General features: G+C 30.2%; 1 protein-coding gene across 2 annotated transcripts in view; it reads right to left on the bottom strand.

The window, feature by feature from the left end:
- Window positions 1-6,876: 6,876 nt before the first annotated feature.
- LOC126745108 (acyl-CoA Delta-9 desaturase-like) overlaps window positions 6,877-16,385 on the bottom strand; it is a 170,096-nt gene continuing 160,587 nt past the window's right edge. For both annotated transcript variants that reach the window (XM_050452827.1, XM_050452826.1), the window contains exons 2-6: window positions 11,240-11,467; window positions 10,977-11,107; window positions 10,726-10,919; window positions 7,618-7,812; window positions 6,877-7,270 (exon numbers count right to left, since the gene is read on the bottom strand). In XM_050452827.1, coding sequence (XP_050308784.1) covers window positions 6,952-7,270; window positions 7,618-7,812; window positions 10,726-10,919; window positions 10,977-11,107; window positions 11,240-11,462 — 1,062 coding nt within the window. In that variant the 5' untranslated portion in view covers window positions 11,463-11,467 and the 3' untranslated portion in view covers window positions 6,877-6,951. The remainder of the gene's footprint in view (window positions 7,271-7,617; window positions 7,813-10,725; window positions 10,920-10,976; window positions 11,108-11,239; window positions 11,468-16,385) is intronic.

Genomic DNA, 16,385 nt, shown 5'->3' with positions numbered 1-16,385 from the left:
GCCTCAACCACGATTGTCATAACTTTTGAAATCTTTGCCCTAAAATGACGTTTTTACCCTTGAATTTATCCTTAGACATTTTTTTATTTAGTGTAAAAAAATTTTGAAAATATTCCAAGTAGTTCCAAAGTTATACCCAAAAATGTCTATTAAAGCGTAAAAATCTTGATGTTCTATTACGAGTTTCAAAAACTCCAATTTTGGTGGCCACTGGACCTTGATGGACAAAATTGGCTCTAACTAAAAAAGTATTTGAGGTACAAGGAACGTTTTAGTATGAAACTATTTGGAAAGAAATTTCCTTTCTTTGCTTATAACTCCTTTAAAAAAATTCCAACTATTTCTTAAAATATTCTCTTAAAAAATGAAAAATTTATTACGAAAATTAGCAAAAAAATTAGCCTCAACCACGATTGTCATAACTTTTGAAATATTTGATGTAGAATAACGTTTTTACCCTTAAATTAATCCTCGGACATTTTTTTAATTACTGTGAAAAAATTTTGAAAATATTTTAAGTGGTTCCAAAGTTATACCCAAAAATGTCTATTAAAGCATCAACATCTTAATGTTCCAATACGAGTTTCAAAAACTCCAATTTTGGTGCTCTTAGACCTTGATGGACAAAATTGCCTGTAACTCAAACAGTTTTTGAGGTACAACAAACCTTTTAGCATGAAATTATTTGAAAAGAAATTCCACATCTTTTCCCATAACTCTTTTAAAAAAATTGTAACTATTTTTAAAATATTCTCTTAAAAAGTAAGAACTGATTACAAAAATTAACAAAAAAATTAGCCAACCAAACTGCCTATCTAGCTAACCAAAACTGCTCTTACTTTCGAATTCTTGAACCTGAAATGACGTTTTTGCCTCATATCCATCCTCAAGAATTTTTTTTAATGCTGTGAAATAATGATCCATGTCCATAAACGCATAAACATTTTGATGGTGCAATATTACTTTCAAAAACTTTAATTTAGGTGCTGTAAGACCTTGATGCACAAAATTGCCTCTAACTCAGAGAGTTTTTGAGGTACATGAAACTTTTTAGCATGAAATTATTTGAAAAGAAATTTCCTTTTTTTGCTAATAATCCTTTTACGAATATTCCAATTGTTCTTTAAAATATTCTCTTTAAAATTGCAAATTTACTGTGAAAATTAACACAAAAACTAGCCCCAACCAAAACTGCTCTAATTTTCAAACATTTTAGCCTAGAATGACGTTTTTAGCTTTAAATTGATCTTTGTAAACTCGTTTTTATTAATGTTTAAGTACCAAAGTTATGCACAAAAATGTCCATTATGCATAAAAATTGTGTTGATGATGATGATGATACTTCTGAGCATAAAGCCTATAAATAAAAACCTACTTAATGAATAAGAGCAAGAGAACGGTGGAATACAAGCAAAATAAATCTGAAGGTGACAAACGTGATTTCCTCATGTGGTTCTCTCTTTTGCTATAATTGGTTTGAGCAGGAGGACGAAAGTGAAGGCTGACTATAGTACCTGTCAACCATCAATATAAAAAATGCTGATGATCTTTATATGAGTTAGATTGAATTCCATTAGCTATTAGGCAAAATATTATGCTTGTGATAAATGCTAGCCCGTAGTCTTCACCTGACCTTTACCATTCATATGATGATCTCTTCAAAAGTGAATGATTATTACATTGTGATCCTCAACACTTCTCGGTGCTAAGATGGGGTATTAGTACTATTCTATTTTTCTAGATAGTTTTTACAGAGATGACACAATGCACGGGAGGTACTAGAGTTAATAAATTCATGACAAAAACAACAGACATAAGTCTTCGTGTGTTAATACACAAAAAGCAAAAAAATAACATTGACAAACCTGTTGATAATTAAATTTAATCGGTTTACTTCCACGGACTAACCAAACCTGAATTCGTGATTGTACCGGTGTATATAGAATCCAAAAATAAATGGCGGGTTAGTTAAGTGGATCTGGGATTTCTTTTTATTAAACAATAAGTTTGTGTTTAATAATAAGCCATTAGTAATCAAGAGAAGTCAATTGTAATAATTTTAGTGGTAAGTAGTCTCTTTTTATTGGTCATTGCTGTTAAAATACGCATTTATTATGATTGCTTCAGAAAATCTTTGTAACATCTCTTGATTGCCTGGTTGACTTTCCATGTCACCTTGACTTTGACTTGTCCTTAATGACCTTGATTTGACCTTCTATCTTTATTGTGACCCTCTAAAATAAAATATATTATAATAAAAATAATATTGTAATAAATATATACCAATGTCTACACTCGTGTTACATCCAGAAAATTAACGAAACAAATCGGGGCAAGGTTAAATGCTAGGTGGTCGTATCAAAGGCTATAAAAAACCAAAAATTTACATGTCCGTACGCTTATTTAACACACATATATAGTGTAAGTCAAAACAACGTGAATGGAGTTTCATTTTATGACGCGTAGATTTATTTAGTTGTAAATAAAATGCCAATAAGACGCACTGATTTCATCATAAAAAATTTAAATATCCCGCCAAATTACATTGTTACCAACCTAAATTTTGACAGTTTCATTATTGACGGCTATGAATGGGAGTGAGACGAATATAATTTAATATATGATAAGCGCCAAAAGTGAGCATTTTTATAAGATGTCTTAGGATATATAAAAAGAGCTTTGCAAGGTATTTTAAGCATTGCTTAAATGAAATTCCAATATGGTTTCCTACGCCTGAAATTCCAGGTTACTTTGTAACTGTTACAATGAGCGGAACAGAGACGGGTGTATTGCCGACCATTTATGTACTTTTAACTGACGTAGGGTCTGAGTAAATTATTATAAGATAGAAGCGGTTTCCTCTGAGGAATTTCTCGCCGAATATCGGAATCTGTTGGATAAAAGTTTAAAATTAAATAGAGTATATAATATAGTATATAAAATACTCTCCACGTCACCTCAATTCGACCTGGCTTGACCTTCCACGTGACTTTGGTATCATCGTCTAAAGATTCAATAACTCTACATTTATATTTCTCTTATTTCTATAATGTAATGACTTGACTTGTTACAGTATTCAAATTAATTGACAAATATTTTAGTATCGAGGGTGTCCTGAGTTGTTACAGTATTCATCTCGACTCGACCTGGGTTGACCTTCCATGTCACCTTGACTTTGACTTGTCCTTAATGCCCTTGACTTGACCTTCGATCTTTATTGTCATCCTCTTTGTTTCCTCAGTAAACGACTTTTTTATTCATTGTTAAATTTAATTTCCCACACACTTTTTAATTAAAATAAAAAACTTCTTTTTTCTTTTTTTTTTAAATATTGTATTGCACGCCTTTGTGTCACTATTTATACTTGATTTTTTACCTTTTGACTTTGTATACATTTTAGTGTATATTAATTTTTCTTTTTTATTTATTCACTAATTTATTTATTTATTTTTTGTTTGTATTTTTACCTCATATAGGGTGAGTCTTCCATTTTTCTACATGTAACAAAATGATAAACCAGGCTGTTTTTACCAATTTTAAGTGGACAAGTCCTGTATGATCTCAAATACAATAGGTCGTAAAATTCGGAACAATGGTTTCGAGTTCATTTTTATGAGAAACGGGTTGCCAGTGTCGTCCCGACTATGGATATTGATTTTAATTTTTAAGTTAAATAAATATCTGTTATGAAAAATTTATAAATAATGTTGGATTTTATCTATTATCTATTAGACAAAGATTTTTAGAAAAAGTATGGTTGGTAGATATAACCTATATTTATTAAATTAACAAGAAACATTTCTTAAAACGGAAAAGCCTCATTATAAAACTATGGCAAATAAAATGAAATATAAAAATTTGATTTGATTGTTTTTTAAATGCTTAAAAAATTGTTGTAAAATTTAATTTTTTTAATACCAACTAATAAAAAATGCAACTCTCCAAACATATCTTGTCATTTATAAGAAAGGTACATAAATATAAGGATCTTTTAATTTATTAACCATATTTACATATATTACAATAAAAACATTTACGAAATATACAAAAAAAAATCCATTTATAAATCACACATTTCATAACTCTCATCGCTTTCATTCGAATCAGACATTCCCACTGTTATAACTAAGGGTTCGACAGTTTCTTCTAGAAGATTATCGAGGGCTCTGCTATCCACATTTTTTCTTCTTCTTTTATAGCGTGATTCACAGCACAGATTTAACTAGCTACGCTCGTTAAATCTGTGTTCACAGCATTGCTCCAGTTTTCTTGGGTAACGTTATCCACTGCTGCTTTCAGAAGTTCTCTCACATCTTTCAATTTAAAGGTTTTATTATTTCTAGCCACAAGTCCTTTTACTTGAGCCCAAATTAACTCTATAGGATTTAATTCACAATGGTAAGGTGGCAAACGAAGTACAGTTATATTGTGTTGTTTTGCCATTTCGTCAATAACGTGTCTTTTATATTTTGATTTATTTTCTGTAACTATTGTCAGAAGCTCTGCTTTTACCGCGGATTTTCGGGAATTGACTTGATCATTTCCGAAAAATAATCTTCAAAAACATCAGTGTTCATTTCTTCGTGGTAATCCTTAGTTGACTTCGATTCGAATTCAAACAGACCGCCATTTAAAAATCCTTTATAGCGCCCAATATGTGTAATTATTAATATGTGGCCCTTACCAAAAGAAGACTTTAAGCCAGTCGATAAACCTTCTAAAAAAGCCTGACGGGAGCTTCCAACATTTTTATCCTCCCAGCACTTGCTCACGGTGTGTCCTTCGTTAAGCCAGGTTTCATCCAAATAATAAATGTTTCTTCCTTAATTTGCCTTAAATACTTTCTTCTCCAACAGACTATTTCTTCTTTATCTATTAAAATAGATTTTCTATTTTGCTTTTGCCAAGAAAAATGTAATTCGTGTAAAATTTTCCAAATTTCTGGTACATTTTCGTCTTCTTTCATAAGTGTCAAAATTTTATCGATAGTTGGGATTCCATTCTTAAAATAAAATGAATATACTGTCCTCCTGATGATCTGCTTTGCTGTCTCATCAACTGCTGTCGGCTTCCTACCGGCAGTTTTCTTTACACTCTTCTTAGGCAAGTTCTCACGGTTTTCACTTTTTCTGTCACTAAGCCTTTTCTGTCACTTATGCCTGTCATATTGGCACATGTAGAAACTAGATTTCTAACAGTACTTAGTGGCATTTGATGCACAAGTGCATCATGTACGTTTAGTACTTAACTATAGTCCTTGCTTTAAAATCTAAAACACCTTTACACACTACGGGGCTAAACTTTGACATTCTTACAACAAATGCGCAACAATACTGAAAAATAAATTAAGTTTTTAGGATATATCTAGATTATATACCATGAAATATAACTACCTGTTTGCATTTAAGATTGCACAATTTAGGTACCTATAATACTTATACCTCCATATTTACCTACCTAGATAATATCTACTTATAAGGGTTAAAAATTCAAAAAATTTATGGCTAAAATTGGCCTATTTCTTGCACTATTAAATAAACCCAACAAATGAAAACATTCAGGTCTTAATGTACTTAAAAAGTGGGACGCCAATGGTTTACGACCGTTTTATGGCTATCGACCCTTTTGTGTGCTCCTACGAATTAAGAAATGGACTATAATTGAATAAACTTTTGTATGTTTATTTTTTATATATTCTATGTGTATTTTTTTTTATTTTTACTTATAGGCTTTGTCTACAAATTGTAAAATTTTTTGACAATAAAGCATTACATATTAAATATTTTCCTTGATTTGACTCTTCACGTCACCTCGACTCGACCTGGGTTGACATTGACTTGTCCTTAATGACCTTGACTTCACCGTATAAAGATTCATTAACTCTACATTTATATTTGTCTTATCTCTATAATGTAATAACTTGACAATATTCAAACATATTGACAAAATATTTTAGTATCGAGGGTGCCCTGAGTTGTTACAGTATTCACCTCGACTCGACCTGAGTTGACCTTCCATGTCACCTTGACATTGACTCCAATGACTTGACTTCAGAAATGAATTAACAAATAAAGAAAATAAAAAGGATTTTTAGTCTTGTGCTAATTTTTTATTTGCTAGATTTAGTAGGTATGTGTATATGGATTCAATCGATAGGCAGAGCTTTTATAAATTCTCACATTTCCAAAATTACTGTAAGATGCAAGAAGAATGCTCCCATAGATATAACAGATAGTTTGGTGTTGTCCCACTTTAACTTTTGCCTCTAGTCCTTGTTTAACCAAATTAAAAAAAAAAAATCGTATTCAAAGAGTGCAAAAATCTTTCAGGTATCAGGCAATTTGACTCTGTAAGCTATAAATTAAAAGATGCTACAAAGTAAAATTATAAAATACAGCGCTTCCTTTTTTTTATCTAAGAATCAATAATAAGACTCTTTCATATCTGTACATACAATAAAATAAAATTTAGAACTGATGTTCACTCTTTGAACGTACGTTTTATGGGGTTAGGAAGTTTCTTAGAGACGTCCACTTTTAATACCTGATAATATGTAACCTCTTAAATTTGGATTTAATTTTCTTTATTTTTGGGTTTTTTTAAAGAAATAACTACCTGCTGAAAAGTGTAAATTATTATAATAATATTAATAACTTTTGAGTTTGAACAATCTATACATAAATTTTCCTTTTTTTATCAGGAATTATATCAGCTTTGCTGCCTTATGTGCAGTACTATTTAACTACTGTAAAAATGATTTTACTCTATGTGCACCAGGTATCTATTAAATAAGTTCTTTTTTGTTTTTAACTTTATTATCTTATTCCATCATCATCATTATGAATAACAGTGTAGTTAACAGAACTCGTCGGTACGTGCTGTAAATGTTAATTTATTTTACTACTAAAACAATCGACTACTAAACATTTATATAATATATAAACAAGTTGTTTAGTCAGATTTCTTATAAGTGATGGTGGTAACTTCATAAGCTTCCTTCGGCTGGTCCTTATCCCCCCATCCCCACAGGAGGTGAGTACCGTCTCCGGTTCTCGCGACCCGTTTCTTCACCACATCTTCGGACACCGATTTCAGATCGTAGGCCCACCCGATCTTCGCGGCCATGTCAATCAAACAGGTGGAAAAGTTGACCGAATATTGACCGAGTTCGGCGGCCTTATAGTCCCAAGGGAACGTGTGGTGGTAGTTGTGCCAACCCTCGCCGAGGGCCAAAATCGATACTGCGAGGTTTTCTGATGGATTTATGTATCTGCAACAGGTTTTTTGATATTTAGTATGAATGATGAGTTTGTTAGAGCAAGAACAGTTAAAGAACAAGTTCTTTACAATCAGTTACTTCTAGGTCATCCCCAAGGAGATGCCTAATCAAATTCAATACATTCATAAGAGCATCCTTAACATTCTAATTCCTTCAACTATTGCCTACAAGCACTTCTTCATCCTCCTTCCGAACCTAATGGAATGAAAAATGACTTCCTGAACATAAAGAGATCTCTTACTAAAATAAGGGATGCTCTGCTACCCCCCACAATAATAAGGACTCAATAGATCGAAACTGGGCCTACTGGAGTACTAATGCGCTCTCTATTTACTTACTTGTCATAAGGACGATCTCCCCACATGTGAGCGGCCGAGTTGACGAGCCAAGAAGCGTGCAAAGTGAAGATGAACCTGAGGATGTTCATGCAAAACGAATTGAGCCAGGTCTCGTTCCACAGCAGTACCGGAACCGGAACGGGCAAAACGAAACAGACCAGGGGCATCAGGATCATGTAGTATTTGTGTTGAAATCTGCAAAAGAGATAAAGAAGGATCGATTAATGGATGGTATATTTACATTAATGCAGCGCTGTCACTCCGTCACTGCTCTCATCCAGGGGTAAAAGATTCAACAGAAAATGGACGCAACACATTATATGCGACGTTGCCGCCAAGAATATTAAAGGTCATTACGAATAAAAATAAGAAAACGTAACAAAACAAGAAAAATTGTTTTGGGTTCTCTGGCTTATAACTCGCGGTATAATGCTCCGATTTTTATGATTTTTGCTTTAGGTTAATTCCGGGACTTTTGTTATTGTATCTGTGAAATTTTATTTAAATCCCTGCAATGATTAATTTTTTATTCACATTTTTGTATGTGACGCCTTAATAAAGCAAACCTAGAAAAATTGTTTTGAGTTCTCTGGTCTATAACCCGCGTTATAATGCTCCGATTTTTATGATTTTTGCTTTAGGTTAATTCCGGGACTTTTGTTATTGTCTCTGTGAAATTTTATTTAAATCCCTGCAATAATTAATTTTTTATTCACATTTTTGTATGGGACGCCTTAATAAAGCAAACCTAGGAAAATTGTTTTGGGTTCTCTGGCCTGTAACTAGCGTTATAATGCTCCGATTTTTATGATTTTTGTTTAAGGTTAATTTCGGGACTTTTGTTATTGTCTCTGTGAAATTTTATTTAAATCCCTGCATTGATTAATTTTTTATTCACATTTTTGTATGTGATGCCTTAACAAAGCACACCTAGAAAAATTGTTTTGAGTTCTCTGGTCTATAACTCGGGTTATAATGCTCTGATTTTTATGATTTTTGCTTTAGGTTAATTTCGGGACTTTTGTTATTGTCTCTGTGAAATTTTATTTAAATCCCTGTCATAATTAATTTTTTATTCACATTTTTGTACGTGACGCCTTAATAAAGCAAACATAGAAAAATTGTTTTGAGTTCTCTGGTCTATAACTCGCGTTATAATGCTCCGATTTTTATTATTTTTGCTTTAAGTTAATTTGCGGACTTTTGTTATTGTCTCTGTGAAATTTTATTTAAATCCCTGCAATAATTAATTTTTAATTCACATTTTTGTATGTGACGCCTTAATAAAGCAAACCTAGAAAAATTGTTTTGAGTTCTCTGGTCTATAACTCGCGTTATAATGCTCCGATTTTTATGATTTTTGCTTTGGGTTAATTTCGGGACTTTTGTTATTGTCTCTGTGAAATTTTATTTAAATCCCTGCAATGATTAATTTTTTATTCACATTTTTGTATGCGATGCCTTAATAAAGCAAACCTAGAAAAATTGTTTTGAGTTCTCTGGTCTATAACTCGCGTTATAATGCTCCGATTTTTATGATTTTTGCTTTAGATTAATTTTGAGACTTTTGCTATTGTCTCTGTGAAATTTTATTTAAATCCCTGCAATGATTAATTTTTTATTTACATTTTTGTATGTGACGCCTTAATAAAGCAAACCTAGAAAAATTGTTTTGAGTTCTTTGGTCTATAGCTCGCGTTATAATGCTCCGATTTTTATGATTTTTGCTTTAGATTAATTTTTTAAGATTTTCCTTAATATTTCTGTAAAATTTTATTCAAATCCCTGGAACAACGATTTTTTTTACTCCAGTTTTTGTAAGAAATATCCCAATAAAACAAAACTGAAATTTTTTTTAGGTTCTCTGGTCTATAACTTGAATTCTAATGCTCCGATTTGCGTGGTTTTTACTTTAAATTATTTCTGGGACTTTTCTTAACATTTTTCTAAAATATTATTTAAATCCCTGTAATAATTAATTTTTTATTCCAATTCTTGTAGTTAACGTCCCAATAAAGCAAAACTAAATAAATTGTTTTGAGTTCTTTGGCCTCTATCTCGCGTTCTAATGCTTTGATTTTCATAGTTTTTACTTTAAATAAATTCTAGGACTTTCCTTAACATTTTTATAAAATATTATTTAACTCTCTGTAATAGTTAATTTTTTATTCAAATTTTTATAGGTCACATCCCAATAAAGTAAATCTGAAAAATTGGTTTGGGTGCTCTGGCCTATATAACTCGCGTTCCAATACTCTTATTGTCATGATTTTTACTTTAGAATAATTTTCGGATTTTTCTTAACATTTCAGTGAAATTTAATTTAAATCCCTGGAACAACGATTTTTTAATTCCAATTTTTGTAAGTAATATCCCAATAAAATAAAAGTAAAATTTTTTTTTAGGTTCTCTGGTCTATAACTCAAGTTCTAATACTCCGATTTTCATGGTTATTACTTTAAATTACTAATGGGCCCTTTCTTACCATTTCTGTGAAATTTTATTAAAATCCCTACAACAACAAATGTTTTATTCAAATTTTTGTAGGTGACATCGCAATAAAGTAAAACTGAATAAATTGTTTTGGGTTCTCTGGCCTATAATTCTTGTTCGGTTGCTCCGATTTGTATGGTTTTTACTTTAAATTAATTTTGACACTTTTCTTAGTATGTCCATAAAATTTTATTATAGTCCCTACAATAATTAATTTTTAATTTAAATTTTAGTATGTGAGGTCCCAATAAACCAAAAGTGGAAAAATAATTTTGGGTTCTTTCGCCTATAACTCGCGTTCCAATACTCCGATTTTCATCGTTTTTACTTTAAATTAATTCTGGGGCTCTTTTCATACTGAGATAAAATTCAAAGAACGAAGTTTTACTGCTGAACAAATAAAGGCAGTAAAGCGATAAAAGTCTGCAAAAGATTCCCTATTGAACTGATAACCGTTTACCAACTCTACTTACTTAACTATTCATAATTATATCAATTGTGTAATATCAGTATTGAAAATTACGACCCATTTATGATAATGTGGGCCCACTTTTACATAAACAACCATAATAACCATTATTGTTAAACATTAAGGTAACAATTAGGGTAACTTACCGGATAATTGGGTCGGCGTATAAATCCGAAATATCAATTTTCTGCCCTTGTCTGATAACTTCGGGATGTTTCTTGCACAGTAACCATCCCATGTGAGCAAAAAAGAAGCCACGTTTGGCGTTATGCGGATCGGCATCGGTTTCTGAGTATTTGTGGTGTACTCGGTGGTCCCTTGCCCATTCAATCACCGAGTTCTATGATGATATAAATAGGACATTATTAGGGAATAAATAGGGAAATTGACTCGTTACCTCAAAAGCCATCGTGTTACAGATTGTCAAGAAGAGTCTTAGGGGCCATTTGGCTTTGTAGGAGCGATGGGACCATAATCTGTGTGCTCCCGCGGTTACTCCGAATCCGGCAAGTTGATACATCAAAATCGCTGCATTAAGGAAATGTATAAAAAATGAGAAGTAAATGAAATACATGATCTAGGTGTTGATCTTAGTGTGTTAAAGATTTTAACGGAATATATGAACGACTTGGACACTCCTTGTACAAATCCAATACTTACAATATAAAGTCGTGAGGATCTTAGCGGATGTGAACATCAGGTACACCCCGTATGCGGCGATCAAGTGCAAGTAGGCAAATATAATGATATTTCTCCACACTAGTTTGACTTCCGCAGGTCGTCGGGGTACTTTTTGTTCGTTTTCTTCTTGTACCACCGATGTTATTTCATCGTCGCATTCGTGCAGTACCCCGGTGGGTACCGAGATGATGTTTGGTGCCATAGCGTCTGAAAAAAACAAAATTATTCGTAAATTATTCATTAAACATTAGGCATAAGATGAGTCTAGTCAGACAATTTGAAATAGTTCAAGTGCATATGATCAGGATCAATTTTAGTGCACAGAAAATCGACTTTTTAAATGGATCGATTAAAAGTTTTGAGGTCAAGTAGAGATTCAATTAAAAAAAATACACTTGACATTCTGCCATTGGATTCGGCACTTATGTAATACAGTGCTTCTGTTCATCAGGGTAAAATGGTGGTGCTGGTGGATAATGGAATCCAAATGCTCTAGACAACATTCTGGTTCAACAAGGGTGTTTTATATTCGTGCATGTTAATGAACAAAATTCCTTTAACGTCCATAATAAGATTCGTATGAGGGTAAAATATTACGAAAAAATGGAAAATAAGAGGTGAAATATTTGGGTCTAATATTAATAATAATATTAATAAGGAAGATAACAAACAAAAAAAACAATAACTAGTAATAAAATTATTTGCAATTATGCCTGGAAGACACATACATGAACAATTTACGTGAATTGCCGGGAATAAAAAAAGGAATTAATTAATTCCAGGAGCACATACCTCAAATGCTATATTTGCTGGAATAATGTGAGTGTAAACGTACGTACCGAAGGTTACATACACAATACATAAAAAACTAATATAGCAGGCATTTTTTACTTAATTTAATATTACATTAATTAAATATGCAAAATCAGGTATAATGCCTAAAACGTATTTGTTGCTTAAATAAATAAACAAACATATTAAAGGTCGTTTACCCGCCCATTTAATGAGGTATATTCCATTGTTATATGTATCATTTGTCGATTATGCTATGACGTATAATTAAATTAACCTTTAGCACTGATTAATTAATTTTGAACAGAGTTAATCTAAGTGACAGTTTATTACAAGATGAGGTCTGCTTGTGAACATTGACGTATTCATATGTCAGTAGCGAGAGGAGAAGACGTGCTTTTCTAGGATTTAACTGCATTCAATTAGATTAGACACATGCAAAAAATTACTTTAAATCCCTGGAATAAATAATATTTGATATAATTCCAAAAATACATAAATTAGCCTAGAATTACATTAGAAATAACGTCGATTTTTTTTTAATACAATGAACTCTATAGGCTTGAAAATGTAATTACAGATTCGTCTATTAGATTTATTAGACACCCGGTTGCAAAGAACTCTGAAGATGGCCACAACGCAAAAACAAGGTCAATTCATTTTTTTTTTACAATTTATATATCAACACATTAAAATTATTTTAAACTGTTTATTTGCCTAATATTGTTATACTTGCAGAATCTCCTTTTTTTTGTCATTTATATTACAGATAAACAGATGCAGGATGAATAATCGTATAGAAAAGTACTTTGTAAGTGTACTTTTGATCACTAGGAACAACAAGCCTAACTTTTTCATTAAAGGATTTTGATCCTTATGTTGGTGTACCAATCTTTTAAATTTTCCCTATTGTGAATTTTTTTATTTTCATTTCCTTAATACTTATTATAAAAGAAACCTTTAAAATTACTTTACTCCTACAGGCTTTAAAGTGACAACACAGGCCCTATATTTTAAGTTATACTATGACGTTTAATTAACCTTTAGCACTGATCCATTAATAGCAAAGTTAAATTTAATTTATTACAGAAGTTAAGAATAAACTATAAATCGTTCACTTTAATTTTTTTTTTTTTTGAATTTTTTTATTAAATTTGTTTAAAGCATTTAAAGCCTGACTAAGTTATTTGGAAATGTCGTGACAATTTGCACTTGAGATTTCAAATTATTTATTTATTCCAGGCAGTTGAACTATTTTAAGGATCGTTTGTAATTTATTCCAGGCAGTTAAAAGAGTAATTGTTAATTTATTTCAGAATTTTAAATTTCATAGAAATTAAAAAAATATATATCACAGACATTTGAAGCACCGACTAAATCTTGTTAGCAACACTTTGGCGCCCAACATATTTAATTTCTTTGTATATATTTTTTTTTTTTTTGATTTTTCAAATTATTCCAGGCAGTTGAAATAATTTTTTCTAATTTATTTTAGATAGTTTAAATCTTGCAGGAATTTTTTAAAATTCTTTTCCAGGCACTTTAGGCCTCGACTAAATCCTATTTTTGTTTTTTTTTAAACAATTAAATGACTTTAATTTATATTTTTTTTAATGTTGAAAACTGACAAAACTTACTTTTAAATTATTTATTTATTCCAGGCAGTTGAAATATTCATTTCTAGTTTTTTTAGACAATTAAATGACTATAATTTATTATTTTTTTAATGTTGAAGACTGACAAAACTCAATCAATCTTCTGAACATTTTCCAGGCATTTTTAAATTATTTATTTATTCCAGGCAGTTGAAAGAGTAATTTTTAATTTATTTCAGAATTTTAAATTTCATAGAAATTAAAAAAATATATATTACAGGCATTTGAAGCAGTGACTAAATCTTATTTTCGATTTTTTTTCAGTCAACTAAATGACTTTAATTTAATTTTTCTATATTTTTTTTATTTATTCCAAATCATTACCTCATAACCATGGGATATAAAATATTTTGTTGTATACCAAAAAGTCATAAGAATGCCTGGAATAAACTGAGAAATTATTTCAAATACGCGGAATTACATTGAAATAAGCATCAAATTCCGAAATTTCTTTTATTTCAGAAAAATGATAACTTTAAATGTTTAAAAAGCACAAAATAGCAAATAGACTATTATTTAATTTTTTTGGAATTTTCGAAATATTACAGGCATTTGAAATATTGTAAAAATCTTTTTTGATTTATTCCAGGCAGTTGAAATAATTATTTCTAATTTATTTTAGATAGTTTAAATCTTACAGGAATTTTCTTAAATTCTTTTTCCCGCATTCTCGTGAACATTTTCCAGGCACTTGAAATTTTAAATTATTCATCTATTCCAGGCAGTTGAATTAGGCAGTCATTATTCAGAAATGTTGCAAGAATATAATATTTGAAATTTTGCCAGGAAATCGAAGCCTGACATTTTTTACTGTATTATTGATTCATATTCATTTATTCCAGACAGTTGACATATTTTAAGGGTCCTTTGTAATTTATTCCAGGCAGTTGGAAGAGTCATTTTCAATTTATTTCAGGTAATTTAGATTTCACAGGAAGGACTTTAAATCTAATTTTTATTTATTCCAGATCGTTACCTTATAATCATGAAATATAAAATATTTTGTTGAATACCAAAAAGTCACGAGAATGCCTGGAATAAAACGAGAAACTATTTCAAATGCGCGGAATTACATTAAAATAAGCATCAAATCCCGAAATTCCTTTTATTTCAGAAACTAGCGCTAATTTTAAATGTTCAAAAGGCACAAAATAGCGTATAAAAAATATATTTCAAATTCCTGAAATAAAATTGGAAAAATCATAAAAATTAAAACTTTTAATTGTATTCATTTCAAATGCTAATAACTAATAAATGGCATCAAAAGTGTGAAAGAAAAAGAAGCATTATTTCAAATATCTGAAAGAAATGGAAAATTATTTTAAAGCCCTTAAATAAAGTGAAAAATTATTTTAAACGCCTGGAATTATATTGAAAATGACGTGGAATTAATAAAATATTTGATAAATCTAGTCGGGTTCTAGGCATAAAAAGAATGTTCGTTTCAAATATCTAGAAGATAAAAAAATTACTCCGAAAACCTGAAATGAAATAATCAATTATTTCAAATGCCTAGAAATATATTATAAAAGGCTTGGAATAAATGGAATACTTAATAAATGATTAGTCAGATAACTAGAATAAAAAGAATGTTTATTTCAAACTTATGTAAGACAAAAAATTGCTTCAAAAACCTGGAGTACAGTGAAGAGTTATTTCAAATGTTTGAAACAAAGAAAACATTATTTTAAAAATTTGGAATAAACAAAAAATTCTATGCATAAAATTTTGGCAATATATTTTCAAAAAATGCATTAATTTAAGAAAATGCTTCAAATATTAATTTCAATATCTTAAAATGACTTCGAAAGCTTGTAAAATAATTTCAAGTACCTCGAATAAAATGAAAATTATTTAACCGAATTTATTTTAAATGCCTGGAATTAATAAATGACAATAAATATGTAAAAGAGAAGAAAATAATTATTTCAAATATCTGAAAGACATCTAAAATAATTGGAATTAAAATTAAAAATGCCTGGAAGAATATTCATAATAATACCTGGTATTAGTAAAAAATTATACTTAGAAGAGGTAAAGAATGACTCCCTAAGCCTGAAATATTATTTGAAATATTTCAAATAACCTAGACAACATTTAAAATTTATTGGAATAATATTGATAAATAAGGAAAGTGTGAAACATATACCTACTCTAAATATTTATTTTTACCACAAGTTATGTATAATATCACACTCTTATTATATTAATATTTAATTGAAGAATTAACCGAAAATTGTGAAAAACTTCGACAGAAACACAAAGAAATTATTTAATATATAGAACCCAAAAAAAGGTATCTACTGATAAATGAATAAACAACAAACCTAAAAATCCATATCAATCCTATAGTTAATTAAAATAAAACAAACATGATAATATATAATAGTGGCGTGATACCGATCCAATTCTAACGATCGGCAATTTCGAAAATAGACTTGCAAAAGCCATAATTTGTGTTATTTTTTATTTTTCAATAATTTGCGTATTGTTATCTTAATTTCGGTTACTTAGAGGTCAACGAAATTTCGTATGATAGGACGGACGTTTAGGTAACAGTCAAAATAAGGTTGTATTGTTCATAAGTTATTCATGCAGTTTAATTGTTACTGGGGATGATTATCGGGGTATGTAAAAGATTATTTTCAAGGTTTTAATAAATTGAGCAGTTGTGCTCT

The sequence above is a fragment of the Anthonomus grandis genome, chromosome 15 (assembly GCF_022605725.1).
Source record: "Anthonomus grandis grandis chromosome 15, icAntGran1.3, whole genome shotgun sequence".
In the NCBI taxonomy this organism is placed as follows: domain Eukaryota; kingdom Metazoa; phylum Arthropoda; class Insecta; order Coleoptera; family Curculionidae; genus Anthonomus; species Anthonomus grandis.
Note: the sequence above shows the minus strand (reverse complement) of the source record. Positions and strands in the feature narration are given on the sequence as shown.